The sequence below is a fragment of the Anabrus simplex genome, chromosome 1 (genome assembly GCF_040414725.1).
Source record: "Anabrus simplex isolate iqAnaSimp1 chromosome 1, ASM4041472v1, whole genome shotgun sequence".
In the NCBI taxonomy this organism is placed as follows: Eukaryota; Metazoa; Arthropoda; class Insecta; order Orthoptera; family Tettigoniidae; genus Anabrus; species Anabrus simplex.
Window position 1 is genome coordinate 897,178,856 of NC_090265.1, and position 27,003 is coordinate 897,205,858.

A 27,003-nucleotide genomic window follows, 5' to 3' on the forward strand; every position below is an offset into this window, starting at 1 on the left:
TGAAAAATGGGCAGCAAATGGGTGTATTGGTAACCTTGTTGGTAGCTGCAGTGATAGCAATCTTATTGGAAATTGGTGTTGAGCTAAACCCGGGGCCTGGACCAGTTGGTGCAATCGGATGGGAAGAATTCGAAATGATTAAGGAACTGATCAAAGTAGCATGTCAGGATGAGCAAACAAGAGACCTAATTACAGAACACGCCAAGGAAATAAATAAGGAAATACAAGAGTTAAAACAGTGTGTTAAAGAGGAGATGAATGTGATAAAAGAGAGAGTGGCTCATAACACGGAAGAAGTAGAACGACTGAAGAACAAAGTCCGGGATTTAGAGGAGGAACTGAGTCAAGTAAAGTAGTCTGAAAACAGGAATAACCAAGAGCTCGGGAGGAAAAACCTTTTTATTTATGGTGTGCCGGAAGGAGACAATAAAAGCAAGGTGGAAATCGTATTTAAAGTGGTAGAAGTAATACAAAGTAAAATGAAGATAAACTTTAGTGTGGTGGACATAGACGATGTATATAGAGTGGGGAAAGTGAAGGGTAGGAGACCGATCAACGTTAAATTAATATCAACCCTGATGGCGGAAATAGTGCTGAGGAATGCCAGCAACTTAAAAGGTGAGAACATTTGGGTGAGAAGGGACATGGGCAATGGCGTCATCAAGGAACAAAACAGTTTACGCAGGCACCTAGGCAAAGCAAGATATCAAGGCCGAAAGACCTACATTAAAGGGCAGCGTTTGATCGTTGGAGACGGTCACTGGTGGCGCACCTGGACATCAGCTCAGCTACAGGAAATAGACGGAAAACACCAACATCAGCAGAGTGTAACGTGTGAGGAAGGAACAGAAGTGAGCAAGGTAACGCTTACGGAAGTCAGTGATGACGTAGGTGGGAGCAATACGGCAGAAGGAAGAGGAGCGGATACAAGAGCCGAGCAGTCAGCGGCGCACGAGGGAGCGGAGGGCAATGCACTGGAAGACAGCCCTATCGAGCAACGCCCAGGGGTCAGCAAGGGGATTGAAGAAAGAAGACGAGAGACAATAAAACCTAAGTCTAAAAGATGTATGGGCAAAGAGAAGTAAATTACAGACTGATAAGGGGGGAAAGAGAATGGCAAAACGCCTAAAACTCTGGAAGAGGATACGGTAGAAATAGAACGAATGGAAAGATCTAGAATGACTAGAAGTAAGTCAGGGAATTTAGAATATAAAAGTAAAAAATAACTAGAGTTAAAGGTATCATGTGTTAATATCGAAGGAATATGGAACAAAATAGGTACCGGAGACTTTAAAGAGCTACTGGAAGAAATGGATATTCTTGGACTTGTAGAAACTTGGGCTGATTACAAGAAAGACTTAAAGATAGAAGGGTGTATTGTATGGAGTCAATATGGATCAAGGAGATCTAATAGAGGAAGGATATCGAGAAGAATTTTGATGGTAATCAAAAACAACTTAAAAGATAGGATACAGCTCTTAGAATCTGAGTTTAAGGAATTAATCTGGATAAGAATATTAGATAGGGTCAATTGTAGGAATATGTATAGCTTTTACGTATAATCCACCTTGAGCTCCCCATTTTCACAGAATGATTTTTTTTTTTTTTTTTTTTAAGAATTTAGCGACAGAAATTAGACGAATGAGAAGTACGTATGATCAGGCAAGCATTATTATTATGGGTGATCTTAACGCGAGGATAGGGGACAAGAAGCCAGTTTATAGTCAACATGAGGACGAGGTATTAGTAGTTAATAGAAATAGCCAGGATAAAGAATGTAACAGAAATGGAGGAAAACTACTAGAATTATGCGCGGTAGAGGAGCTTTATATATTGAATGGATGGTGGTTCGGTGATGAGAGGGGAAAACTAACCTACATAGTAGAAAATGGGGGCATTACAATTGATCTAGTTGTATGCTGTAGGGATAGTTTGCAAGTTATCAAAAGATATACGTTAGGGATTGGGCGGAGGCAAACCATATGCCAGTATCTATAAAATTAATGATTCAAGATATAAGAGTGCAGGAGAGAGTTTACGATAGCATTAAGGAGAAGAAAATGCCCAGGTATCGTTGGAGAGAAGAATTAGGGAATGAATTTAGAGAGTACCTCAATGGAGAGAATTTTGAGATCTGGAAAACAAGTATTGTAAAACTGATAGAAGAGAAGAGAGTTGAAGAAGCCCTAACCAGGATAGAAAATGTAATTGGAATGGCAGGAAAATGTATGAGGCAATATTCAGGTAGAACGCAGATAAAATGTGGATGGTATAATACAGAATGTGCAAAGAAAAAGTCACTGGTTCTGAAGGCACTTAGTAGCTAGAAACGAATTTTTTAGAAAAAGGAAAGAATACAGAGAATTGTTAAGAATGACGAAGTCGGAATGGCAACAAAGGATGGCTGCAGACATAAATAAACAGTGTAAGGAAAATGACAGTAGGAAAGTATGGGATAAAATAAATCAGATGACCAAGAAGAAATCAGGTTCAGGGGGGACCAATATAAGTCATAGTACATGGGTCCAGTATTTCGAGAAATTATTGAATAAAGAAGGCAAATGTAGAACTCATCATGACGAGATTATTGTCTCGGGGGGCTTGAGTGTCACTCTGCCTGAATTAGATGAGACTATTTCGACTCAGGAAATAAGGAACCTGTTGCAAGGAGCTAAAAAGGGAAAATCAGGAGCTATTTCGGATATCACATATGAATTTTGAAAAGAGGTGGGAGAGCGAAACGGCATGTGGGGAAATTTTGACAAGGATATTCAATAAAATCTTCGAGAAAGGGGTATTCCCGAAAGCTTGGAAAGAGGGGATAATATGCCCTATATACAAAAATAAAGGCGATAGATTAAATCCTGGAAACTATAGGGGAATTACATTATTGGATATATTGGGGAAAGTATATGCTGGTATACTAGCAAATAGACTAAGGAACTGGGCGGAGAGGCATTCAATCCTGTCGAGATTTTAAAGTGGATTCCGAAGAGAGAGAAGAACACTAGATAATGTTTTTATAGTGAGAACTCTTATTGACAAGTAGGTAAAGAAAAAAGGAGGTAAGCTCTATATAACATCAGTAGATTTAGAAAAAAGCATTTGATACTGTGAACGGGGGGTAGTCGTTACTAAATTGAGACAAGTTGGAGTGTCATATAAAATGATAAGAGCTATAGATAAGTTGTATGCTGAAGTAAAGTGTACTGTGAGAGTGGAAGAAGGTGTAGTAGTAGGAGAGATTATCTCCAAAATGGGTCTGAAACAGGGGTGTAAATTGTCACCGATTTTATTCCTATTGTTCATTAACTATATACTAGAATTTGAAGTTGAGGAAAGATTTGCACTGCCATGTTTAGAAAATCAGCATATTCCTGGTCTTGTCTTTGCTGACGACATACTCCTGTTCACACTACCGCCAGTTGGAATGCAAAAAAGTATTGATGGTATCGAGAAGTACTGTAAAAAATGGAATATGAAAATTAACGCACAGAAAACTAGAGTAATGGTGTGCAAAAAATGGAACAAATTAGCAAAAAAAATATGGAAAAAATGGTATTTGGAAGGAGTAAAACTGGAAGTAGTCAACAAGTTAGAATATTTAGGAATTATAATATCAGGAAATAGAAATTGGTCTGAACACATCAAGAGGGCAAAAATGATTGGTGCAGCAGCCCTAGCTAGTATTCGAATATTAGATAACAGGATGCCTAATATTGATTTTAGGGTACAAAGAAATGTATTCATCAGAGTATTCCAGCTATTCGATCCTTACTCTGACGCGCGTAGTAGTACCTGGTCTACAATTACAATTTAGTTCTATTCAAATGATAGCACCACAATTCACTAATTAACTCAAAATTCAACCCTGAAAAGAGCCGTTTCTTAATAAAAGCACTTTTATTAAATTCTACATTCATTTTAATCCAAATTAGCTGTGAAGAGGGGGTTTCTCCTCTGAATTAGAGGAAAATTTTGCCTCCAAGTCAGATAGATTTTTCCGTAGCCAGTGTAGTGAATTGAGATTTTCCGACTCATCAGGTACTCCTAGGAACATATTAGTAAAAGGGCATAGTTTTTGCGTTCTGGGACTCTCCAATATTTGAACACCCCAACCCCCACCCCCCCCCCACCCCCCCCGCCGAAAAAATACGAGGAGTGTTCACGGATCACGGCTATCTGAGTTTGGTCATTCCAGCTCTGGAACTTTGGACTGTTAGATCGGCAGCGTAGTACTGTTCATTAAAAGTGAGAAAATGTGTGGTCTTTCATTTGATCGAGTATTTCATATGAAAGCATTGCTTTTAATCGCGGCATTCCCACTGACGTCATGTTCATTTCAGTTGGTAAAACTACTAAGACAGTCTTTCTGAGGATGTAAAAAGGCAGGTGGAGAGTGAGTGTCTGCCATTATTATGAAAACTCCCCAACCAGATTGTGACTGATGGTAGGCAAGCGGGCCTACAATTACAATAGAAATTCACTAACCCAGTCTTCATATGAGAAAAGACGTTTGGTGGCTTCCCCGTCGCGTTTCTAAGGTAACGTAAGCTATGCAATTTAATGCAATCTTGCACACAACGTGTACACTACCTCCGTAGCGAAGCACGGGTACATCAGCTAGTAGTTTAATAAAAGACTAGGTAAACAACTGATAGGGAATCTCCCAACTGGGCGACAGCTCCAAGTGCAGTTAAGTTTTGATTGATTGATTGATTGATTGATTGATTGATTGATTGATTGATTGATTGATTGATTGATTGATTGATTGATTGATTGATTGATTGATTGATTGATTGATTGATTGATTGATTGATTGATTGATTGATTGATTGATTGATTGATTGATTGATTGATTGATTGATTGATTGATTGGAGTTTGCAATATTTTATGGTAAATTCGATGTGTGCAACGAAGTTAACTTTGTAGATTTAGTTCATGAACTGCTTTGCTACAATGAAGAGATTACAAAGTCAGGTCCAAGAACTGAAAACGATGTATCCGTTGTGAAAATCTCAATTCCGAACCAATGCAGTTCCATTATCGACGGTAACTTGTGGATATAGTATGAAGGAGTTATCTACTTGGTACGTAAAAACTAAAAACGCGTAAAATGACATGGAAACGTGAAAGCACGTAGAAGACTAAGACACTTTCCCATATACCTGGGGTTGGCACTTTGTATGGAATCAGCCCAGTTTTACGGTCAGATGCCTTTATTGACGCCAACCCTATGTATAAGTATGTGTTCACTTTTGTATGTTTCGGTTTGTAGTGTGATGTGCCGTGTTGTGTGGAGATGGAGTTGTGTATTGAGACAAACAGAAACATCCAGTCCACGAGCCAGAAGAATGAACTAAGTCCAGTTAGAATTACCGACCCAGCCAAGAATCGAACCTGAGGCCCTCTGGACCGAAGACCAGTATGCTGATCATTCAACTAACGAATCGGATGATGATGATGATGATGATGATGATTATGATGATGAAGATGATGATAACGACTACGACAATATTTATTTTATTGCTAGTGGTTTAACGTCGCACTAACACATCGAATGTTTCCGGCACATGGTGGAGTTTCGGGGAGAAATCTATCCTCGTATTTATGTATTTGTGTGATGCTCATCACTAGGTCTTGGAAGTTGAAGTTCGAAGCTGCCTAAAATGATCTGTAAAAATACTTTAAAATTTCCAAAAAGAGGACCTATAAACTGGAAAAAAGGACGTAAAACTGCGATCCATTCCTAATTTCAGTTTAGATTACATATTTAATAAAGGAATGCAATATTTTAAAACTCATTATTCTGGAGGTATGCAACATACATGCGAAAATGTATGAGTAAAATCTTTAACATATTATTTATTTTTAGATTAACGTAATTTTAAAGGATAAATTCACTGTTTGTTTAAAAAGATACTGGCAGAATTTAGAATGAAATGTTTTTTCCACCTAGAATGATTTCAGTGAAGCCGCATTGGACATCCTGAAGAGAGAAATTGAAATTAGTATAACTGGAAGTATATTTGGGTTAACCACACTACAGTAGGTTACAGAAATTGAAATCCGAAAACCTTACCTCCGGATGTTAAGGCTTCATACTTGAAGCAACGGAGATCTTCCTCTTCAGAAAAACATCAAAATTTTCTCCTTTCAATATTTCACTTATGTATTACTGCAGCCCGGCAGAAAACATGTTTCTAATGTTATACGTAAGTGGAATTTAATGAAATCTTACTTGGAGTGTATCTCAGAGGAGAGATGTGTTCATTGCGATATCCAATAACTTACCATCCCGCCCCAAGAAATACATTTACATTTATAATAAAATGAAGAGTATTTCACGCCATTTTCATTTCTGAAGTAGCTAATTGCATTCCTATTGGCCAATGTGAAGTGGCACGTGATCTCGTTCCCGTCAATAATGTTCATCATAATCCGTCATCCAGCCCAACACAATAAAAGCGCAAGAAAATGTATCCACACCAATGGATACCCAGATCCCCTTTGCTTGTCCCTATATCATTGGCAAGAGCCACTCCAGACCAATGGTCTTGTCCAGGTCTTATTCTAACGTCCGCAAGGCAAGAGCCACTCCAGACCAACGGTCTTGTCCAGGTCCTATCCTAACGTCCGCACGGCAAGAACCATTCCAGACCAACAGTCTTGTCCAGGTCCTATTCTAATGTCCGCACGGCAAGAACCACTCCAGACCAATGGTCTTGGCCAGGTCCTATCCTAACGTCCGCACAGCAAGAGCCACTCCAGACCAACAGTCTTGTCCAGGTCCTATCCTAACGTCCGCACGGCAAGAACCATTCCAGATCAACGGTCTTGTCCAGGTCCTATCCTAACGTCCGCCAGGCAAGAATCACTCCAGACCAAGGGTCTTGTCCAGGTCCTATCCTAACGTCCGCACGGCAAGAGCCACTCCAGACCAATGGTCTTGGCCAGGTCCTATCCTAACGTCCGCACGGCAAGAGCCACTCCAGACCAACGGTCTTGTCCAGGTCCTATCCTAATGTCCGCACGGCAAGAACCATTCCAGACCAACGATCTTGTCCAGGTCCTATCCTAACGTCCGCACGGCAAGAATCACTCCAGACCAAGGGTCTTGTCCAGGTCCTATCCTAACGTCCGCACGGCAAGAACCACTCCAGACCAACGGTCTTGTCCAGGTCCTATCCTAACGTCCGCACGGCAAGAACCACTCCAGACCAATGGTCTTGTCCAGGTCCTATCCTAACGTCCGCACGGCAAGAACCATTCCAGACCAAGGGTCTTGTCCAGGTCCTATCCTAACGTCCGCACGGCAAGAACCACTCCAGACCAAGGGTCTTGTCCAGGTCCTATCCTAACGTCCGCACGGCAAGAATCACTCCAGACCAACGGTCTTGTCCAAGTCATATCCTAGCGTCCGCACGGCAAGAACCACTCCAGACCAACGGTCTTGTCCAGGTCCTATCCTAGCGTCCGCACGGCAAGAACCACTCCAGACCAACGGTCTTTTCCAGGTCCTATCCTAACGTCCGCACGGCAAGAACCACTCCAGACCAATCGTGTTTTCACACGAAACTAGACGCCTAGGGCCGCTTCGCTGCTTCTAAGCTAGGGTTTACGACCCAGACCCCCTTCGCTTGTCTCTATATCACTGGTCTTGTCCAGGTCCTATCCTAACGTCCGGTCGGCAAGAACACACTCCTCACCAACCATGTAACAATAATCACCACCTCCAACTATTGAAGCACCACTCACTCATCAGTTCCTAAGTACAGAGGTTGGCAGCACTGAGCACCACTTGGCAACGTCCTTCCCGAAAAGGCCGCGAGCGTGTAAATAAAGGACAGTCGTTCCGCGCGTGTGAAAGTATTGCCAGCCGCGTTGGAGTAATCATTTTCACTTATCTTGTACATAATTTGATACCCGTGTTTTTTAAAGCATTTTCTCTCTTATTTCAGAAAAGATGTTTAAGAGGTGATGGATGGACTAATGATGATTCGAATTGAGAATGGATATGTTGTTGAAAGGAGGTGAAGTCGCAAAACAAGTCGTCAGACATATAAAAAGGCTAAAAAGGATCTATAAGCCAAAACAACGCCGAAAAGACAAAAAAGGATGAATTTAAAAAAACCATCATTTTCTAGCCTACAGTGACCCGGAATGAATATATATTATGCTGGCCTCGTCTTCGTACACTCGCGAAGAAACATGATTTTTCCTTAACTTCCGAGCCCTACTCATCACTCTTGTTCATAAAAGAATCATATCAGTGCCACATTAAACCCACACGTATTATTCATTGGAAGTTGTTCTTAATACAAGTGAACAATGATAAGATCTAAATTCTTAAAGAAATGTTTGTACTTACACAGTTTAGGTTAGGGCAAACATGTTCTTGAATGCTCAAAGCAGTCCTTTCTCTTCGAAATGAAGAAGTAAGTCTTTAAACACTTTCTGGTAACGGGCGCCGTTCTGGGCATTATTCATTAAATTCACTTTCCCTATGTCTTCAGAAGATAATTTAGAGAAGTCCATGGCGTCTTCAGGGTCCGCCAGAATTATAACTAATATACCACAGGAAGCGATAAGACCGTTCAGTCTGTTGTATTCCATCTCAGCCTGCAACTCCTGGAAACTGATGAGATCTTCTTCACATCCCAAGCTCTTGAGAGTGTCACACAGAGTCTCGTGGTACACTCGTAACATGTCATCGTAATGCTTTAACCTCACTTCGCTTTGTGGAGTCGTGTAGAAAAAGAACTGAAGATCTAGTGCTGGAGAAGCAAACCGACATAGCTGGAAGTCCACTAGCCTGCAGTCTATCACTTCGCCCGTAGTCTCTGAGTACTTAAATAAAATGTTATTAGTCCATATATCTCCGTGGTTGAGAACTCTCAGTGTTCCTGGTCGCGGCTTCAATAATTCTATCATCTTATCTATACAAGTGTTACTTAAGTTACGGAGTTTCTCTGAAAATCTCTCATACCCAGGCCATTTTAACACCACTTCAGATAAATCTTTGATCGGGAAATACATCACGTTCCTTGCAGCATCTCTGGTTTCCTCCGAAAAAGTAGTTTCCTTGTATTCCTCTATGTAACTAGGATCTTCTTTGTATAAAGCCACGGACATTCCATGAAATCTAGCAAGAGTTCTCAGAGCAACTTTGCAATGCTCTAGATCTAACTGGGTTCGCCTATTGGCCATCTTGTATCCCAACGGCCTGAGATCTTCCAGTACCAGAGCGTTCGGCTGGGGGCAATGGTAAGACAGACAAGATACTGGAGCAGCATTCTGGGGGGTCATCTCCTTCACGAGTTTATACATGCCTGGAAGTACTCGGTAGAATGTGAATATTTCTCGCTTGAAGGTTCCACTTTCTGTCATCATCGTCTGCATAAATTCACCCATAGGGAGACATTTTACAATTAGATCGCGATCAGCAGAGGCACCATTGCTTTTTGTGTATTTAACTTTTGCCCGTAACATCTGACTCAGGTAGTTATCACCCTTACCAACGGCGTAAGTTATCCGGCTACTGGTGACTGTGATGTCATCATCCTTCTCGATTTGCCTCACAACCGTTGTTAGAAAGTTCGTGTCTAGCCACTCTGGAGTCGTCGTACATTCGACACCACCGTCATCTTCCATAGCAACACTGAAACAAAACAGGCAAGAAAATAAAATCTGCACTTCAAAGGAAATCAAGGTACTGCTGGGACTTACAAGAGATACGTAGGAGTACAACCACCGTTTTCCGCGTCCTATCAGCAAGACAACGAATATCTCAGTTAACTGGCAGAGTATATATAGTTTATACAGGGTGGTTGGAAACAACGTGGACCGGATATATGAGCGTTAGTGGGTTGGTCATACTGATAAATAATTGGAAAAAAAATCATTAGATATCTAGAGCCTCCGTGGCTAAGGCGGCAGCGCGGCGGCCTCTGACCGCTGGGTTCCGTGGTTCAAATCCCGGTCACTCCATGTGAGATTTGTGCTGGACAAAGCAGAGGCGAGACAGGTTTTTCTCCGGGTACTCCGGTTTTTCCTGTCATATTTCATTCCAGCATCACTCTCCAATATCATTTCATTTCATCTGTCATTCATTAATCAATGACCCAGAGGAGTGCGACAGGTTTCGGCAGCCGGCACAATTCCTATCCTCGCCGCCAGATGGGCTCTTCATTCATTCCATTCCTGACCCGGTCGAATGACTGGAAACAGGCTGTGGTTTTTCATTTTTCATTTCATTCGATATTTCGCGCCGTTGTCATTTTATCAGCTGCTGAAGTTAGCCAAACAGATCGCTTCGCGGGCGACTTCAGATGACTTTGCAGGGCGGTGTTGCTAAATCTGAACGTGGCTTATGCCGGCTTGAGAGCACCAACAGAAGAGATAAACTCCAGAGGAGGGATCTGAACAAGGACCTCCCTGCTGATAAACTCGGCCCATAGCAAGCACGCTACGGTGGCATTGGCTGGAACCCACAGTGTGTTATATTCGAAAAGTGTCGTATGTTAAGAAAAGCTCCTTCCTCTTTACCTTCAAAAAATTAAAACTATTAGCCTATATTCCAAATTATTAGTGAAGAGGGGGTTTCTTATCTGGCCAGTGCAGTGAATTGAGATTTTCCGACTAATCAGGTACTCCTTGCAAAACAAAAAAACAAAACAGTGTGGTAGTGTTTGATGTACATTTCTCGGTATGGCTCTCAAAGCCCGACCAAGCCACTTAAAGCCCACTTGAATTCGCCTAAAATTTGATTCTCAAATATCTATGTTCTTAGTGGTCCTATCGATAAATATTCTTCTTCTTCACCTGTTTGCCCTCCAGGGTCGGACTTAGCGAGGGATCCCACCTCTACCGTCTCAAGGGCAGTGTCCTGGAGCTTCAGACTCTGGGTCGGAGGATACAACTGGGGAGGATGACCAGTACCTCGCCCAGGCGGCCTCACCTGTTATGCTGAACAGGGGCCTTGCGGGGGGATGGGAAGATTGGAAGGGATAGACAAGAAGAGGGAAGGAAGCGGTCGTGGCCTTAAGTTAGATACCATTCCGGCATTTGCCTGGAGGAGAAGTGCGAAACCACGGAAAACCACTTCCAGGATGGCTGAGGTGGGAATCGAACCCACCTCTACTCAGTTGACCTCACGAGGCTGAGTAGACCTCGTTCCAGCCCTCGTACCACGTTTCAAATTTCGTGGCAGAGCCGGGAATCGAACCCGGGCCTCCGGGGGTGGCAGCTAATCACACTAACTACTACACCATAGAGGCGGACGACTAAACATCTGCTGCATAAATGCATTCCGTTTTTATAACATTGTTATTATAATATTGGATTTCTTACAACTGATAAGTGATTTTATAACAAATGTCTTAAGTTAGTTGATACGCCAATTGCAATTTCTGAGTTCTATTTTTGTGTCCTATATTATCTAGGCCGTTCGGCTGTATTATTTCCCGTAGGTACTTGAATTTATTATCTCTGCTGATTCTGCCGTAACTTGTGTTTAGGAATCTCGGAGCACTCTTAATGTTCCTTAGGAATTCAGTAGGCTATTCTCAAAATAATTTTATAGCCCTACCTTTTCCAGTCTTTTTAAAAATATTTATTAGTTCAGTTGCTGTTTCAATGTTTCCGGAATCTGGCTCTATGGCTAAATGGGTAGCGTGCTTGCCTTTTCTCAAAGGAATCCCGGGTTCGATTCCCGGACGGGTCGAGATTATTTTCGGTTAATTCCGATCGCTCGGGGGCTGGGTATGTGTACCGTTTTCAACATTAGAATTTATCTTAGCTAAGGTAGGTCGCCTGTAGGCGTCAAATGAAAAGAGCTGTGCCAGGCCTCTCTGGAAGCCGCACGTTGTTGTTGTTGTTATTATTTATTTGGTGGGGGCGGGGGAAGGATAGTGCTAAATCATCTACAAAAGCTAGGCAATTAAATTTGATGTTCCACTTTTTGTAACGTCGTTGTGACTAGAAAAACAGGTATGTGATAATATTTCAGCTTAGAACTCTGACCAGAAAGGTTCTGTCATCTAAGGTCCAGTATTGCATGAACTGTATCAACGAATTTTCGTTTTAAAGGATGCATGTACTGCGGGTCAGTATTTCTCCCTTCAACATTGTCACACAATGGTATTTCGAGGTGCAAACGACGATATCCTGATTTATATCTGATTTCTTGAATTTCTTCTTCTTGAAGTCTCTTATTAAACACAACCAAACCACATGGCCCAACAGCCCCGAAGAGCCATGGCCTACCAAGCGACCGCTGCTCATCCCGTAGGCCTGCAGATTATGAGGTGTCATGTGGTCAGCACGACGAAACCTCTCGGCCGTTATTCTTGGCTCTCTAGACCGGGGCCGCCATCTCACCGTCAGATAGCTCCTGAATTGTAATCACGTAGGCTGAGTGAACCTTGAACCAGCCCTCGGATCCAGGTAAAAATCCCTAATTTGGCTTGGAATCGAACCCGGGGCCTCCGGGTAAGAGACAGGCACGCTACCGCGGGGCCGGCATATCCATTCTTATTGCCTCTTACAAAATGCCGTTAAAGAGCATTGTGGAACCTTGCCGTATTCTAGTTTGATTTCTAACATTTCTGAGATTTCTCTACGGAATTTTATTTTGGACTTTGTTTCTATTAACGTATCTTTTATTGCCAAGGTCTTTTTATCTCATGATATTATATAATAGATTTAATTGCTCCTTAAGAGGTGACCAAATTCCACTAGAATAGAAAACAACTAAGGTCTGAAATTTCCACGAATGAAGGCTCTCATTATAAAGGGTTAACTCTATTTGTAGGCTACACAGCAAACTTACACATCAGAAAATAGAAAATAAAGTTCAAGATCTAGAAGGACAAATTTTCACGGTGAATGCTAATGTAATGACAATATTTTGTACAATATTTGAAACAGCTGATAAATAAGAGAATGTAAAGAAATCCCGATACACATCTGGCATTTATTGATATACAGAAGAATCACGATGATGTCCTTGTTAGTAGATTTATTGTCTGTATTGTTACATAGCGAAGTTAGTACCACGTACGTTCAAACTGCTGAAGTTCTATAATTTATATACCTACATTACTGGTGATAAAAATCCCTCCAAAGCCTTCCCACTTACAAAAGTCAACGGCAAGGGTATCCTATATTGCAGCGACACTCTTCAAAGTTCATTTGGCTTCTTAACAAAAGGCAGCGAACTAGCTCTAATATAGGACTTTTGATAGGTTTCACTTTGCACTTCGCCCACGATCACGTAATGATGGCTGAGGACTAAGTTACTAAGGCATTCTCCGGAAGAGCGTCGTGCTGTGTCCTTCGGACATGTGGGCGTTCGAATCTCGACGCAACTAGCGATTATGTTACGTGTACGATTTCCGGAATTTCCTTACACTCGGAGTGGTACCTCAGTAGTTCATATCCCGAGGCACCTATTCCAAACATTAGTTCACACTGAAGTTACGCCCTCTATCATAGCCGTTATATTATACTCTCTGGAAATAATAATAATAATAATAATAATAATAATAATAATAATAATAATAATAATAATAATAATAATAATAATAATGTTTTTACGTCTCAACAGGTACTTTCACGGTTTTCGGAGATGCCGTGATGCCAGAATTTTGGCCTACTTGTATGTTCCGGTAAGTCTATCAACACGAGGTAGACGTACAGTATGTGAGCACCTTCCAAATCCACCGAATTGAACTGGAATCGAACCCACCAAGTTGAAGTCAGAAGGCCTGCGTTTCTACCGTCAGAGTTTCTCAGCTTGAGCATTCTCTGGAAAGTTCTAAGCATTTTCTTAAGTAGAAATGAAGTAAATGTTACTTGTTTAAGAAAATACCTAACACAACTATCCTAGTACTTTTAGACGACGTTCCTGGCAATTTTAAAACACCATTCAAGTAATCTGAACTGAACAAGCTTGAAGGCATCTAAATCATCTAAAGTTCGGTTTGAGAACTCTGAAATCAACAACATCACGACCTTGTGGTTTGAAAACTAGTCATAAGAGTTCTCCATAGAAAAGAAGCGTGAACGTGGGCGGAGAAAATTATTTCCGACAGTACGACATCGATACGGCCAACCTTAGTACGAGAGACATAAAATAGGAGGAAGTCCTGGATGGTAGTTGTTAACTTACTGTGAGAGAAAGACCCCACAAGAAGAAGTGGTTAGTCCAACAGTCACGAAAACTTGCAAGCTTGCTTGCATATGATGGTTATTTCTAACGTGGGGGAAACACTGTTAGCTGGAGAGATGCGAGTAAAAAGAAACAGAAGTAGCGTCCCTGTGGTCCGAAATCCACGTCAGACTGGAGGTCCCGAGACTGAGATTACTATAAGCTGTCTGCAGCCCTGAAGATTGTTTTCCGTGGTTTCCAATTTTCACACCAGACAAATGCTGGCGCTGTACCTTAATTAAGATCACGACCGCTCCCTTCCCACTCCTAGCCCTTTCCCGTCCCATCGTCGTTCTAAGACCTATCTGTATCGGCGCGACGTAAAGCCAATTGTTAAAAAATGTTTCTTACGTAGGATATGAGTATCAAACCGCACCACTACACGTGAAGGATTCAAACCTTCATTCACAACTTTCGGTGCAGTCGAATAACTTTTGCTAGTTGCTTTACGTCGCACTGACACAGATAGGCCTTATGGCGACGATGGGATAGGAAAGGCCTAGGAATTGGAATGAAGCGGCCGTGGCCTTAATTAAGATACAGTCCCGGCATTTGCCTGGAGTGAAAATGGGAAACCACGGAAAACCATCTTCAGGGCTGCCGACAGTGGGGCTCGAACCCACTATCTCCCGATTACTGGATACTGGCCTCACTTAAGCGACTGCACCTATCGAGCTCGGTCAGTCGAATAACAATTCCAAGACCCCTGAGTAAAACATTAGCGAACAAGAAATAGGTCTTGTAATACACACTTCTTATGTGAGTGGCCTTGCACACACGTCATAAGATCCACGGGGCAAACTTGCAGTATATTCTAACTGTAATTGATTTAATTCTGTAGCCCAAAGGGGTACAGCGGGCCCCAGGCGAGGGATATTAGGAGCGGTGAAGATACATAAATAAGGTGAGGGGGTTGGCGGCCGTGGCCTTTACTAGGAACTGTCCCGGCATTCATCTCAGTGCAGGAGAATTGAAAACCACGGGAAACCATTCTCAGGAGAGCCGACGGTGCGGACCAGCCCTTCTCCATCTCCCGAATACAGAGGCGTAGAGCCACAGTAGAGCTTTGGCGCCACCGCTCCTATGCCCGTTTGGTCGGTTGAACTGCTGAACTGTCAGACCACGGACCAGCCGTGGCCACTTGGAGGGCGAAACCTACTCTGCATCCGTCGACCCAGTATGTAGGTCACTGGCGCATTTGATACCCGTCCTCAGTGAACATTTTCTTCGAATATTTCCACGTTCACAGCTCAAAAATCTCTTCACTTCAAGTGTACTGTAACACCTTTCTTAACAAATAATACTGTACATTAACGATTACAGATTGTTATCAGAATCAATAATTCATTCTTAGTCCGTAGACTGAAGGCTAGAGGCCTATCATTTATTGATTAAAGAAATTAGACTCAATAAGAATTTTAGTACCGCCGGAATGAGTGGCTCAGACGGTTAAAGCGCTGGCCTTCTGACCCCAATTTGGAGGTGCGATCCTCGCTCAGTCCGGTGGTATTCGAGTGGACTCATATACTTCAGCCTCGTGTCGGGGGATTTACCGACACGTAAAAGAACTCCTGCGGGACTAAATTCTGGCGCCTCGGCATCTCCGAAAACCGTAAAAGTAGTCAGTAAAACCAATCACATGAACTATTATTAATTTTAGTACCCATTTTCATGACAAGCCACGATGACTGGCCCAGACAGTAGAATGCTGACTTTCTGAGCCCAAATTGGCGGGCTCGATCGCGGCTCACTCCGCTAGTATTTGAAGGTGCTCAAATACGAACATGAACCGGCAATTAAAAGAACTCCCGCGGGACGGAGCGAAGTTCTGACACTTCGAAAATCGTAAAAGTATTTAATGGGACGTAAAGCTATTATTATTATTATTATTATTATTATTATTATTATTATTATTATTATTATTATTATTATTATTATTACACTGATCGCAATGCAGAGGAATAGGAGACAACTCTCTCTCTCACACACACGAGCATTGTAATATTCCCCCCAAGCAAACTTTAATCGCAAATCATATTTCAGTAAGAATAATTATTCTACAGTGGAATGATGATGTAACTTACGTTGTCTGTCGACTTGTTCTTCCTTCAGCGGAGAGTTCCCAGTGAATGTTGGCGAGGTAGCTGCTTCAAGGCCCTACTGGCTCATTCAACCTTCACCCAGCTGTCTCACTCTCTCCGCCTGCCCTCAACAGCACTTCCTCAAGGATCGTAAACTTCTTATCATTCTCCAGTTAGAGTAGGTAGTAGCGAACAGTAAATACCGAAGCCATCAGCACTCTGTTAGAGCAAATTTTATAAATCGAGCCATTATACATAATAGCCGAACATTATTATTATTATTATTATTATTATTATTATTATTATTATTATTATTATTATTATTTTACAATTGACTTTAGGTGCGTCGCACCGGCACAGATAAGTCTTATTGCGACGACGGGATGGGATATGAAAGGACTAGGCGTGGAAAGGAAATGGCCGTGGCCTTAATTAAAGTATTATCAGCACACTTTATCTTGGTGCATTTACGCCCTAGTGCTGAATCGGTCGACCTCGGCAATCTTCGAGATTCGTACTGGCAACCACTGAAACACAAACTATGAATCGCTTAAGCATCGTTGTGCGACATCTGGCGTACACTTTACGTACTAGTACTGTTGTTGTTGACACATCAAAGCCAAACTATAGAATTCATGCTAAGAACGACATTCGCATCGAGAAATGTTATATAATGTTATATAATATGTATGTGACATAGTTGTTGGCTTAAGATAACAACGGTTTAGAAACTTCATATCGATCGATCATATTCTCGATTCAATTCAGATTTCATTTTCATTCAGTTGGCAGCACTATCGGAACCGGGACAGCTCCCTCCTTACTCCTCACCCCCGTACACAAATGCACCAAGATAAAGTGTGCCGATAACACAGTCCCAGCATTTGCCTGGTGTGAAAATGCGAAACCACGAAAAACCATGTTCAGGGCTGCCGACAGTGGGGTTCGAACCCACTATCTCCCGGATGCAAGCTTATAGCTGCGCGCCCCTAACCGCCCGGTATTATTATTATCATTATTATTGTTATTATTATTAATTATTCATATTGCTATACTATTACTATAATTACAAGGCGGGCTAGTATGTTTTCATTAAAATATGCCTTTTGATATTCCAGGTAGAAGTACTTCTTTTTGTTTGAGAGTTATATTTCTCACAATTTTTGTTAATTGTAGGCATATTTTCACATAATTAAAATGTTCCCTCTTTTCTAATTTACAAGATTATTATGGAATTGGAATTAACAATTGCCGTTTCCTGAGGATAAAAGTAACCAAGCGAGCTGGCTACACAGTTCGCATCATGCAGCTGTGAGCTTGCATTCGGAAGATAGTGGGTTCGAACGCACTAACGGCAGACCTGAAGATGTTTTCCGTGGTTACACATTTTCACACCAGATAAATGCTTGGGCTATACTTCAGTTAAGGCCACTGTCGCTTCCTTCTTAGCCCTAGCCCTGTCCTGTCCCATCGTCGCCATAAGATCTGCCTGAGTCGGTGTGACGTAAACGAAAATTTTCCCCAGCATTACATTTCAGATGTTTACATTTATTATTTTGTTGTTTAGTGTGTGGCTTTTACTGCCGGGAGTGTCCGAGGATATATTAGGCAGGTCTTTCTATTGGACGCCTGTGTGTCTGGGTGTGCGATGATGATGATGTACAGTAGTGGCGATTAGGGGGGGGGGCACCGTCCTCCCCGTCCCCCCTTGTGGAGAAAACATTACATTTTTATTATATATTAGCCAGCAAAAACTAGGAATTATAGGAAGAATTTTTAAAAAAAGCAATTTGTACAAGCTCTATTGTCTTATCAGGTAGTTCTTTCGTTTATTTCTTTAAGTGTTAACAAAATTATTAGCGGTATCGTTCGTCGCGGCTAATAGTCTGCATAGCATCAGAGCAAGTAGCTGAGACTAAATTCCGGCACCTCGGCGTCTCCGAAGACCGTAAAAGTAGTTAGTGGGACGTAAAGCAAATAACATTATTATTATTATTATTATTATTATTATTATTATTATTATTATTATTATTATTATTAGCTGAGACTCGCGCAGCAGCGTATACCATGTGCTGTGAAGAAGGATTGCATGGGTATATTTTTTTTCCTAAGGTCATGGACACTGGGGTATGATTCACCCGATCGCTGAGCGCATTCATCACTCTCGCAGTCTCTTTAGTGTCTGTTAGTTTCTTAGTTTGTAATCAAACACTAAATAATTTTAAATTGTATAATCACGCCTTAAGTCTATTTAATTGTAATAATATTGCTCATTTGATGAAAGTTTTATTGTATAGTACTGAATCAAAATCTCAATAAACTTTACCTTTACCTCTGTCGAAATCGCTCAGAGAACATCAGAAAACTTACAACCCGGGTATTTTTTATTGTCTGTAAATTTTTGACCCCGCCCACCGCACTTCTAATTCCCAATCGCCGCTACTGATGATGTAGGGGGAGGGTGAAACCCGGTGTCGGTACATAGCCTGCTACTGTCGATAACACTAAGAGGTCTGCTTAAGGCTGAACGTCCGAATCCAACGGACGAATCGTCCGCCACCAATAGCGTCACTGCGGAGAGGGTAGGAATTGAATTAAGGGTTTTGGCACGCAACATTCCGGTGGTGATTTTCGTTTTCCGCCAACAGGACTTGAACCGACTAACCATGGTGTCAGACCATAACAAGCATGGCCAGCGGGTGGGCTGGTACGCTCTACATTAAAATATGTTTCTTTTAATATTCCAAGGACAGTATAAGTACTTCTTTTGTTTGAGAGTTATAGTCTGTTACTCAGAATTTAGTTTTTTCATCCGGGAGACAGTGGGTTCCAACCCCACTCTCGGCAGCCTTGAAGATGGTTTTCAGTAGTTTCCCGTTTTCACACCATTCAAATGCTGGGGCTATACCTCAATTAAGGCCACGGACGCTTAATCCTTTCCTATTGCATCGTCGCCATAAGACGTCGGTGCGACGTATAGCAAGTTGTAAAAAAAATAGTTTTGTTAATTGTGGGCATATTTTCACATATTTAAAATGTTCCCTCCTTTTTAATTTGTAAGGTTAGATGTCTGCTACATTCGTCATTATACATTTAATAGTCATGCATTTCTCATTTTCAATTAAACCTTTAAAATGGTATGTTTTTAATTTGAAAGGTTAAACGTCTGCTACATTGCTAATTACACTTGCAGTGAGGCTGTGTTACTATCTTTTTCTCATTTTCAGTAAACCATTTATTACATAAAACAACCCACTTTGAAACTTTCATAAACTCAGCGGTAGAAATGGACAATTCATCTATATGTACCAAACCAGGGGCGTAGCCAAGCAGGGGTTATTGGAGGTCAGAACCCCCTCCTCCCCCACACACACACTCTATGGAATGTTTACCAAATAAAATAAACAGAAACTGACAATAAACAAGTGAAAGTCGACTCAATGGGTTGACCCTTTTGAACATTCGCAAAGATATAATTGCAAAACCAACAGATCTCTTGAATCTATTTTCTAAGAAGCCTCGAAATGTTGGATTTTACTTTGTAATCTGAACATACCATTCGCCATAAAACTATTCACTTTGTTCATATTGTTCTTGTTCTGTATTTCAATGTAAGATTTTGTAGTTCCGGTACTGCAGTCTGAATATCAACATAATTTATTTGTGTCACTGTCCTTATAATGGCACTCATGCGTGCGCGCACCACACACACACAAGCAATACGTTATGTTCTATCATCATTTTGTAACTATAACCCACCTCTCCCCTCCCTCCCCCCCCCCCCAATCGGTTGATCCTGCCTACGCTACTCTGTCAAACTTGCCGATATCCCTCCCCCATGGCCCGAAGGCCTGCAGATTAGCTATGAGGTGTCGTGTGGTCAGCACGACGAATCCTATCGGCTGTTATTCTTGGCTTTCTAGCCCGGGGCCACTACCTCACCGTCAGATAGCTCCTCAACTGTAATCACGTAGGCTGAGTGGATCTCGAACCAGCCGGGTAAGAGGCAGGCACGCTACCCCTACACCGCGGGGCCGGCAGCCCCACTATATATATCACTATATAGTGATAAAAAAATAACAACCGCTTATCTCTCTATATATACAAATGAAACGGCGCCTGTCTGTCCACCTCCCGAAACGAAATCACATCTAAATCACTAAACGGAACTTCAGGAAATTTTGCACAAACTTTCTCAGAGGGAACTGTCACACGATTGACTGTATTTCATTTTAAAATATTGACCCCAAATTATATTATTTGCGAAATTATTTGCAAAAATATCGCATAATAGACCCACCTTAACATACGATGGTATCTGTTTCTTTCTCACTCAATCACGCCTAAACTACAGAACCAACTGAGCTGAATTTGGTGTAGATATACTGTATATCAGATATCTAGACAGTGCTTTTTTTAAAATTTCTGTCGGTACGCAACGGTACCTAGTACCGCACCTACCGAGCTCGATAGCTGCAGTCGCTTAAGTGCGGCCAGTATCCAGTATTCGGGAGATAATGGGTTCGAACCCCACTGTCGGCAGCCCTGAAGATGGTTTTCCGTGGTTTCCCATTTTCATATCAGGCAAATGCTGGGGCTGTACCTTAATTAAGGCCACGGCCGCTTCCTCCCCATTCTTAGCCCTTTTCTGTCCCATCGTCGCCATAAGACCTATCTGTGTCGATGCGACGTAAAACAACTAGCAAAAAAAGAAAAAAAGTACCGCACCTTCTTTTCCCAAGTGGATTTTTTTAGAACTGCGATTTATTGTCAGGGAAATTTATTATAAATATTCCGGAAGATAGTACTGTGTTCATGAACTGAATTTTCAGTTTTGATTCTCTCAACTTGGTACCATGCTTACATGTTTCATAGACTTCATAGGTTGGTAACGCTACAGGAAACAGGAAGTCGTGTTCACTTTCCGATTGTTTTCAGTGTCACACTATCAGTTCTATCCATTCTGCAACATGCAGGTGCTCACGAGAGTTTTGAATAAATCTACTCTAACTTAAAATGCGTGCAAACATTGTTAAACATTGGTCAAATAAGTATCGGTAGTTACTTTTAGCCCATGAACAAAATAAGGAAGGCTGAAGAAGTAGAAATTGTCAAATCTACTTGTGATTCTGTAAAACACAAAACTATTATAAGAGGATCAAGGACATACGCAGAAATTATTTTCTGGGGCGAGGGAGTATATTAAATATTACAATTTGAGGATTTCTATAAAATATTGTTCGGTGAATATTGTGAAAATAACACAATGATTTAATTAAGACAATTTGTATTCATGTTGATGATTACAATAGCAGACGTCTCCTGGGTTTTTTGGCCCGCTCATTGATTGTATTTTCTACTGCCACGTGCTATTCTTTGTGTATATACCTATACAAAAGAGCTAACACGTTCAATCTTTCCTGTGCAGTCATATTCTGAAAATAACCTTTTAAATATTTCAGGTATGAAAATGAGCATTCTGGTTGGCAGTGGTTAATAGTAAGACAGCAAAGAGTTTCAGTGCTCGACGTACTGTTAGGAAAATATCACTGTCGCAAAATATAAAGTGCAGAAGTGAAGTCCATTGGTTCAGGATAATTTGTTTTAGAAGAAAAACGTATACATGCACTGCCTGACAAAAACAGTTAAGCACCAAGAAGAAGTGGTCAAATATTATCTCATTTCGGTATACATGCATAGCATTGATTTGTGAATATATGATTCGATTTACAATGATCTGTAATGAGTAGAACGCCCACCAGAGTGCATTCGTGATAGCACCGTCCTAATGTTGATAAGTTGTTGCCAGTCAATTGCTGTGAGTAAGACAGTTAATCAAGACGTGCAGAGGAGACTACGCACAGTACAAAGCACCCGCGATGCCTCGCAGGCGCGTTAGTCAGCCTATCCACCAAATGACAGCATTTGACAGAGGCCGCATTGTATGACTCCATGAGGCTGGTTAGTCGTATTGTGCAATTGCCAGTCATGTGGGCCATTCAGATGTCACAACGGCCCGATGTTAGACTCAACGGGTGCATGAGAGCACTCAATCACGTTGTGCAGATTCGGGTCGACCGAGGAATGCCACCCCGAGGGAGGACCGTCGTATGGTGCGCCAAGCATTGCGGGATCCCATAATTTTGGCACCCGCCATCCGCGAACATATACTGGAGTCTCTACAACATCCTGTGACTCCCCGCACTGTGTCTCGACGACTCGCCGGATTGGGGTCCTACCACCCCATGCGTCGGTTGTCATAGACACCAGAACACCAACGCCTGCGTTTGGAGTGGTGCCTTACCTGGGAGGCATGGACAGAGGACGACTGGCGTCGCATCATGTTCAGTGAAGAGTCTCGCTTCTCCATAACCTCTGATGTCAATTGTGTGCGCGTTTGGCGGCGTCAAGGGTCAGAGGGCAGATCCTGCCCACATTGTGGAAAGACACACATGCGTAATTATGGTGTGGGGAGCCATAGGATATGCGTTCAGGTCACCTCTAATAGTGCTTCGGCAAGCTTTGACGGCACAGCGATACGTCACAGACATTCTTCGTCCGTACATCCTACCTCTTATGGCACAGCACCCTGGGACAGTGTTCCATCAAGATAATGCACTCCACACACAGCACGTGTGTCCATGGACTGCCTAGAGTATGTTGAGGTCCTCCCGTGACCAGCAAGATCCCAGACCTCTCCATCATTGAACACGTGTGGAATGACATTGAAAGGGGACTCTGTCCCAGTACCAACCTGCGGGATCTGGAGGGACAGCCGCAACAACTGTGGACAACTTGCCTCAGGAGAGGATCCTAAGGCTGTTTGACACCATTCTGAACCGCATTAGGGCATGCTTTGCGGCCCGGGGGGGGGGGGGGTGACACCCTACTGACCTGGCGCCAACATTCCACCTGTAACTGCCAACCACCTTATATCTTTCATCCCATATTGTAATCACTCCAATAAAGGCACATGTTCTTTTAGCATATGTAGTTTCATTCACTTTCAACTACTCCTTTTGGGTGCTTAACTTTTTTTCTGTCAAGGAGTGAATTTATTTATATTTATTATTGGAAGCGTCGTGATGCCCACATGACACCTCGCAATCTGCAGGCCTTCGGGCTGAGCAGCGGTCGCGTGGTAGGCCAAGACCCTTCTGGGCTGTAGTGCCATGCGGTTAGGTTTAATGGAAGCACCAACACATTGTCGGCAAATACATAGTTCAAATCTTAATTTACATGGTTGCCACAATTAATACAAGTTCTAAACTTCAAAATGCCTGGTGGGGGTGGGGGTAATCTATTTCTCCTGAAGGGATCACAAAACCAAGACCGAAGATTCACGGAATCAAAAGGAAATTGACTCTGATAATGACTGGCCAGACCGTTGGAACCTTTCGAAGAAAAGAAAAAGGAAAAAAAAAAAAGCGTCTGCGAGAAAGAGACGTGGATGGTGTTGAAAAGGGATTCGAGTGTATGTTAGAAGTGTGGAAGTTTATCCAATAGGCAACTACATGCCGAGTACCAGCACCTTTTCTCCCAGAAAGAAAAGCACTGTAACTAGATAAATTCAACACAAATCTATTATAATTTTTTCGAGAACTAATCGTCTCAAAATGGCAGACATTAATTTGTAAGCTTTTACTAACTAGCGCATGTTTTATAAACCAAACGAATGGGCAAATGATAAGTCCTGTCAAGTAATAAAGAGTATAGTGCGCATTTAAAATTCATTTTTCAACAACTGTTGCCATATGCAGTTTCTTTGTAACTCTAATGCCCGAGTGCGTCAACCTCGGTTAATTTCGTGTGACTATTTCTAGCCGAGTGCAGCCCTTGTAAGGCAGACCCTCCGATGAGGCTGGGCGGCATCTGCCATGTGTAGGTAACTGCGTGTTATTGTGGTGGAGGATAGTGTTATGTGTGGTGTGTGAGTTGCAGGGATGTTGGGGACAGCACATACACCCAGTCCCCGGGCCATTGGAATTAACCGATGAAGGTTAAAATCCCCGACCCAGCCGGGAATCGAACCCGGGACCCTCTGAACCGAAGGCCAGTACGCTGACCATTTAGCCAACGAGTCGGGCGGTTACGAGTTAACCGGGGTAAAATGGATAGCTTACCATGGTTAAGTTTAATTTCTGTTGCATCAAGCCCGGTTTTGAAATATGTCATGTTTTACCGCGATTAGAAGTTAACCGGTCGTGAGCGAGCGGTAAGCAGCTAACCGAGGCTTTAAGGCCTACGTACGCTACGTAACCTCACGAGTAAATTGTATACTACGTGCATCAAAAAGTGTTAAAATGGATTTGGCACCACATATTGTATATCTACAGTATCTTGAGGATGATGAACAGAGAGAAAGAGACTGTAACGTCCTTATTACAATGAATAGATGATAAACTAGAGTTCCCAACAAACAAAATAATCCTATTTCGCCAAGAAGTAATCGTCGGTGAGCATTTCAGTTTGAAATGCACTAAAATTTGGACCTCTCGTTCGCCCTTTCTTTCCCATATTGGATGATACTGATAACTAGAGCCCGGAAGTTTAGGCACTTATTTTTCCTAAAATAGGCAGGCAAAGAAGCACTTAACATTCACAAAATAGGCAATAAAATAATTAAAATAGGCATTATAACAAAACTGGGCACTAAAATAATAAATTACTGTATTTATATAATAAAATAATAATAATAATAATAATAATAATAATAATAATAATAATAATAATAATAATAATAAGCTACGCAACACACATCTGCATCACATTTTAGTACTTATTCGTTCATCCCCCTGTGGGTGGGGATGATAGAATAACCTCAACGGTAACCCCTATCTGTCGTAAGAGGAGGCGACTAAAAGGGGGGCCAGGGCCTCTCAACTTGGGAGTATGGGTTGGCGATTACGGTTTCTCCAGCTGAGTCTGGTGTTGGTTCCACTTACTTGTGTCAGATTCCTCTCTCTTACCTTTCCTGTCTGACCTCCCTTGGTCAACTCTTGTTCTTTTCCAACCCCGACGGTAATAGATTTGCGAGGCCCAGGGAGTTTTTCATTTTCACGCTCTTCATGTTCCTTCCCTTTCTTTTGACGATACCTTCATTTAGAAGTATCGGACTTCTTCCTTTTTCCCCTCTGATTAGTGTTAGTAGAGGACGGTTACCAAGTTGTTCTTCCTCTTGAAACAATAATCACCACCAGCACGTAATTTTACGTAGCAAGGACGAGACCTGGCAAACCTCTCGGCCATTTGGCATGTGCAGATTTCAGTAGAGATTTGTGTAATATGAAAAAATAGTTTGTGTAAATGTTATTGTTAATCTATTAAGTTAAAATGAATGTTTCTTTATTATTAATACAGTACATTGGAATTATTTTTTTTCATTGATTAATTTTAATACATAAATAGCAGCAGAAAATACCCACAACATAAAAAAGGCAAAAGGCATTAAACTATCAAATAGGCTACGGAATCTAAAATAGGCAAAAAAGGCAAAGGAATAACTTGTCCTACCGTTCCCAAACATACGAAAACATGTTTGTCTCTATCTGACACTTCGATATATCCACCCAGAATAAAAAGGCATTTTGCCTAACTTCTGGGCTATACTGATAACCTAACCTAAACTAACCAAACGAAACAAAATTAATTCATCTTAGAAATAAAAGGTTTGTAATAGAAGATATGATAAAAATGACTACAATGATGCTGTCAAGGAGAAAAAGATTATAAAACTTTTTAAACAAATAAAAGACAGCTGTCGATTGCAGACGAAACGTAAACAACTGGGAACTGGATAAATTAGAGACACATGACTGTCGAAAATATCTCTGTCTTCTGGATAAATTAAAGACAAGTCACTGTCGAACTCATCACTGCCTTCTGAATACTGCTTTGAATTACTTCCGAGCGAAGAAATAGAAAGGAAAAACGAACGTCAAGAAACAGCGATTTCGAAACCAAGGATTAGCAATGGTGCCACAAGTTAATAATAATACTAGTACCGTGAACGGTCACAATACCATGGTAAGAGTTTTGTATTAAAAAAAGTTTTATAATCATTTTTCTCCTTGACTGCATCATTGTAGTCATTTTTATCATCTCTTACAACCTTTTATTTCTAAGATGAATTAATTTTGTTTCGTTTGGTTAGTTTAGGTTAGGTTATCAGTATAGCCCAGAAGTTAGGCAAAATGCCTTTTTATTCTGGGTGGATATATCGAAGTGTCAGCGAGATATAAACATGTTTTCGTATGTTTGGGAACGGTCTGTCTGTTAGGTCATCAGCCCAGAGGCTGGTTGGATCCTCAAATAGCACCACCAAAGGCATGCAGTTATAGGGAAACTGCAAAAACCAATGACAGAGCCCAAATGAGGCGTACTAGGCTAAGACAAGTTATTACTTTGCCTTTTTTGCCTATTTTAGATTCCGTAGTCTATTTGATAGTTTAATGCCTTTTGCCTTTTTATGTTGTGGATATTTTCTGCTGCTATTAATGTATTAAAATTAATCAATGAAAATATATAATGCCAATGTACTGTATTAATAATAAAGAAAAGTTAATTTTAACTTAATAGATTAACAATAACATTTACAGAAACGATATTTTCATATTACACAAATATCTACTGAAATCTGCACATGCCAAATGGCCGAGAGGTTTGCCAGGTCTCGTCCTTGCTACGTAAAATTAAGTGCTGGTGGTGAT

At 41.6% G+C, this 27,003-nt stretch overlaps 1 protein-coding gene across 3 annotated transcripts in view; it reads right to left on the reverse strand.

Moving 5' to 3' along the window:
• The window catches only part of LOC136857723 (uncharacterized), a 135,437-nt gene that overhangs the window by 62,431 nt on the left and 46,003 nt on the right, over nucleotides 1-27,003 (reverse strand). For 2 of the 3 annotated variants that reach the window (XM_068225288.1, XM_068225287.1), the window contains exon 2: nucleotides 8,373-9,662. In XM_068225288.1, the coding sequence (XP_068081389.1) occupies nucleotides 8,408-9,662 (1,255 nt within the window). In that variant the 3' untranslated portion in view covers nucleotides 8,373-8,407. Of the gene's footprint in view, nucleotides 1-8,372; nucleotides 9,663-16,297; nucleotides 16,509-27,003 lie in introns of those variants that run through there. The other variant, XM_068225289.1, reaches the window with a different exon arrangement.